At 50.4% G+C, this 4,955-nt stretch overlaps 1 protein-coding gene across 1 annotated transcript; it reads left to right on the top strand.

Moving 5' to 3' along the window:
* Window positions 1-596: 596 nt before the first annotated feature.
* On the top strand, window positions 597-4,423 carry LOC100833505 (cryptochrome-1). Its single transcript, XM_010237279.3, has 5 exons — window positions 597-1,471; window positions 2,023-2,238; window positions 2,363-3,069; window positions 3,154-3,988; window positions 4,071-4,423. Exons 1-4 carry the CDS (start codon window positions 1,114-1,116, stop codon window positions 3,973-3,975), a joined length of 2,103 nt encoding a protein of 700 aa, XP_010235581.1. The 5' UTR covers window positions 597-1,113; the 3' UTR covers window positions 3,976-3,988; window positions 4,071-4,423.
* The last annotated feature ends 532 nt before the right edge of the window (window positions 4,424-4,955 follow it).

Here is a 4,955-nt window from a genome sequence, read left to right as displayed (position 1 = left end):
CGTGGAGCAGAGTGGAAAAATGCAGTTTGATCACCATCTCGATGACATTTTGTTTTGAAGAAAAGAAAGGTGGATAGTATTTTCAAAACCATCCACCTGTTTTTTGAGGTGAACTAGGACAGGGTATTAAGTATTGACCAGTCTGAACCATTTTAATTAAATAAATGAATCGGGGTATAACAAATACAACACGCAGACTTGCCGCTGAACTCTAAACCCCATACAGATGCTTGAACTACTGAAACAACCAAGTGGTCCTATAAAAATGCATTCCGTGCTATTTGATAACCGCAGCCCTGTGGGCCAGAGGGCTTTTGGAAAAGAAATCCCAAAGGTTCTCGGAATTTTTTTGAGAATCCTACACACTCCAAAGAAGTTCGAAACTTCGCTAGAGTTTAGTGAAAAAAAGTTGTTTTTGTCTGCAGAAAATTTCAGCTTTCTCCGGCGAAGAGTTCTGATGCACCGAAACCGAACCCACATGTCGGTGGAACGAAAAAATTCAGCAGAATCTACCGACCCCTACCTATTTCCTTTTCACAGGGATGAAAATAAATACAGGGGAATATTATGGGAGAGGAGTGAAAGGCGGCCAGAGAGAGGGAGGGACCGAGGGAGAGTGAGGGAGCACGGGATAAATGGACAGGAGGAAAAGCTGAGAACAAATCCAAACCAACCAAACAATCCCAATATCCACAGACCACACTCTCCATTGGACCACACAGCTCTCTCCCAACCAAAAACTAGGAAACCCCTGCAAGTCTCTGCAAGAACACCACCATCCAATCCTCCCGAAGAAAAGTACCGCGCAGAAAATTAGTGGGAAAAAAAAGAAGGGAAGAGATTGGTCAGATTCAACTTTGGTCAGATTACTCCACATCAGTCCCCATGCACTTGCTCTTCTGAGGAGACCATTCCAATCCAGCCCGTTCCACGGTTCCTGGGAATCCTCGCCAATCCAATCAGTTCCTGAGTTGCCCATACCCAGATTTCTTCGGGAGCAGCTTCATGAGAGCTCCTTGAGCTGCTGCTGCTCGTCTCGTCATCGATCCCAGAGAGGCCGTAGGAGCTTGTTGCTTGGGCTCGATTAGCTGCTCGTCATTTGGATTGGGCGCCATGGCAGCGTCGCCGTCGTCGATGAGCGGCGGTGGCGGGGAGGCGGCGGCGGTGCGGACGGTGGTGTGGTTCAGGCGGGACCTGCGCGTGGAGGACAACCCGGCGCTGGCGGCGGCGGCGCGGACGGCGGGGGAGGTGGTGCCGGCATACGTGTGGGCGCCGGAGGAGGACGGGCCCTACTACCCCGGCCGGGTGTCCCGCTGGTGGCTCAGCCAGAGCCTCAAGCACCTGGACGCCTCGCTGCGCCGCCTCGGCGCCAGCCGCCTCGTCACCCGCCGATCCACTGACACCGTCGCCGCGCTGCTCGACCTCGTCCGCAGCACCGGCGCCACACATCTCTTCTTCAACCACCTCTACGGTTCGATTCCTACATCTCTGGCTGTTCTTCGCTGTTGTTGTTACTCTTGGTCAGTTCTTCGCTCGCTCGAGTGTTTACTTGGTCACGATTTCTCTTCTAAAAAATTAGAATAAACTTTTTCACCTTTTTGCTATGCATTTCTGGAGTCTCATACTATTGCTCTGCTCCTCTGGTTCAACTAGATCCACACGACCATGATCCAGATAGAAAGGAAGAAAAAAAATTAAAGGGGGGAATCTTTCCATCCACAGTACTACCTTGTGTCTACCAATCATGGACATTGCATAGCTTATCATCCTTTATTACTCCGCACGTCAAACAACTCCAAGTATAGCATGACTTTCCCATCAAACACTTCCTATACACTTTGTCACCCTCCTCCTCTTTAATTCCCAAAAGCTCTTGCAGCCACCAACCTAGAGTAGTATTAATTACTACTCCAGTTTAAAGGTCTGCGCGCAGACCTCTGTTTTTTCTTGTAATAAGAAACCATGGTTATCGTCTGACCTGATACGAATGGCCATGTGTTGCTCACCAATCGCTATCTGCAGACCCGCTGTCACTGGTCCGGGACCACCGGGTGAAGGAGCTGCTGGCGGGCGAGGGCATCACCGTGCAGTCCTTCAACTCCGACCTGCTCTACGAGCCATGGGAGGTCCTTGACGACGATTGCTGCCCGTTCACCATGTTCACGCCTTTCTGGGAAAAGTGCCTCTGCATGGCTGACCCTGCCGCCCCGCTGCTGCCACCCAAGAGGATACATTCAGGTGCACCACGGGCTGCAGCACTCTAATGCTGCAATTATATAGCAACTGATGATTCGGTAGGTTTGGGCAAATCACTGACATGGAAAATGCTCTGCCTGTTTTTGTTCCGTGACACGCTCCACAGGTGACTTGTCAAGATGCCCGTCAGATGACTTGATCTTCGAAGACGAGTCAGAGAGGGGGAGCAATGCGCTGCTAGCACGGGCATGGTCGCCGGGGTGGCAGAATGCTGACAAGGCATTCGCGGCTTTCCTCAACGGTCCGCTGATGGACTACTCGGTGAACAGCAAGAAGGCGGACAGTGCAAACACATCCCTGCTCTCCCCATACCTGCACTTTGGTGAGCTGAGCGTCCGCAAGGTCTTCCACCAGGTCCGAATGAAGCAGCTAACATGGAGCAACGAGAGCAACCTTGACGGCGAGGAGGGCTGCAGCCTGTTCCTCCGATCCATCGGCCTGCGAGAGTACTCGCGGTACCTCACCTTCAACCACCCGTGCAGCCACGAGAAGCCACTCTTGGCTCACCTCAGGTTCTTTCCCTGGGTTGTCAATGAGGTCTACTTCAAGGTCTGGAGGCAGGGGAGGACCGGCTATCCTCTTGTTGATGCCGGCATGAGGGAGCTCTGGGCGACCGGGTGGCTTCATGACCGGATACGCGTCGTCGTCTCGAGCTTCTTTGTCAAGGTCCTGCAGCTGCCATGGCGCTGGGGGATGAAGTACTTCTGGGACACCTTGCTGGACGCCGACCTGGAGAGTGACGCGTTGGGTTGGCAGTACATTTCCGGGTCTCTTCCTGATGGCCGTGAACTTGACCGAATTGACAACCCTCAGGTACATATACATGAACTCCTTTATACGGTGCAATCTTTTGATGAGCCAAAATAGCACACTGATGCACTGCATTGCATTTCTCAGTTTGAAGGCTACAAGTTCGACCCATATGGGGAGTATGTCCGGCGATGGCTACCGGAGCTAGCGAGGCTGCCCACAGAATGGATTCACCACCCCTGGGATGCACCAGAGTCCGTGCTGCAGGCTGCAGGAATCGAGCTAGGCTCGAATTACCCTCTCCCCATTGTTGAGCTCGATGAAGCCAAGTCCAGGTTGCAGGAGGCCCTGTCGGAGATGTGGGAACTGGAGGCGGCGTCCCGTGCGGAGATGGAGAACGGGATGGAGGAAGGCCTTGGAGACTCTTCGGACGTGCCCCTGATCGCCTTCCCTCAAGAGCTGCAGCAGATGGAAGTGGACCGGGAGATGGTACGAGGTACTATCCACATACCAACACCAGCTGGCCGGAGACGAGCAGATCAGATGGTGCCTAGCATGACCACTTCATTGGTCAGAGCTGAAACAGAACTTTCAGTGGATTTTGGGAGCAGCGAGGTGAGTAGGGCAGAGGTGCCTTCGCAGGGCCACTTCCAGCCTCAGATGGAAATCAGAGAAGTTGTCAATGGCGGCACTGCTGCCACAAATAATGGCGTTCACCACCAGCAGTATAACCTTCAGAATAACCTAAACCGTGTGCGGGGTGGCGTAGCACCATCCACATCAGAGGCATCTAGCAGCTGGACTGGGAGAGAAGGCGGGGTGGTGCCAGTTTGGTCGCCTCCGGTAGCGTCAGGTCATTCAGATCCTTATGCTGCCGATGAAGCTGACATTTCCAGTAGGAGTTATTTGGACAGGCACCCCGAGTCACATAGGTTGATGAACTGGAATCAGCTCTCGCAGTCATCATGAAATCAGATGCATGGTAAACCCATAGAATGCGGTTCAAGTTATTGTATGATTAGATCATTCGATATAATAACTAACGCTTCTGATTTTCTTAAAAGCGACGCTGGATGTAGGACATCAGGCTGGGAAATGGAAAATTGATGCCGTGCATCCGAATTTAACTGGGTGGGAGTTGGACAGTGAGGAATACATATGTATATTATTATTACCTTTTGTTCATCTATAGCCTTGGTATGCATGAATCAGGAGTGCAGCTTCCTGGGAACAATAAGTTATGTAAAACTAGTCTTATAGAACTTTTGTGGTAGTTGTCAGAAGGATATGTACCATCTATCAGATAAGAGGGTTTCCTAGGATTATGTATGTAATTGTACATTACCTTTTGGTTATTTCTATCTTTGCTGATGGAATAGTCACCATAGAGCTGGCAGTTCGTGTCAGTTCAGCAGTACGTAACTTGTAGGCTTGTAACTTCAGCTTCAGTTCGTCACAAACCTTTGGCAGTGCATAATGTTAGAAATAATCCAACGATCTGAAACAGGAACAGTCCTAAAGCAAGTCGAAATGAAACTGCAATCTGCAAGAGATATACCGTAGACAGCAACGAACGAGAACAAGATGATGTGAATGAACACTAGAGCAGGACCATGCTTTTTCGCATGGGCTTACCATGTGAAGTGTAAGTGTGACAACTGCTGCCAAATAGCACTGGAGACAGAGACAACACAAATGATCAAGTAACCAAATCGAAGTTAACACAAGTGAACAGACCAGGGCCCATCATCTTACTATTAGCTAGGGCCAGGAGCATATTAGGTACACATGCTACTGTGTCCTGGCAGAGTGAAAGGGTAACATAAAAAGAACAAGCAGCCCATTCTTACTTTCTAAGGAGGCATTAGATGATAAAACCAATACGAGATAAGCCTAAACTGCAATGGTAAGGATTAGTGTAAATTGCAAGGAAAAATAGGGATTGTTGC

This window comes from Brachypodium distachyon, chromosome 3 (genome assembly GCF_000005505.3).
Source record: "Brachypodium distachyon strain Bd21 chromosome 3, Brachypodium_distachyon_v3.0, whole genome shotgun sequence".
Classification (NCBI taxonomy): domain Eukaryota; kingdom Viridiplantae; phylum Streptophyta; class Magnoliopsida; order Poales; family Poaceae; genus Brachypodium; species Brachypodium distachyon.
The sequence above is the reverse complement of the archived record's forward strand: the minus strand, read 5'-3'. Positions and strand labels throughout refer to the sequence as shown.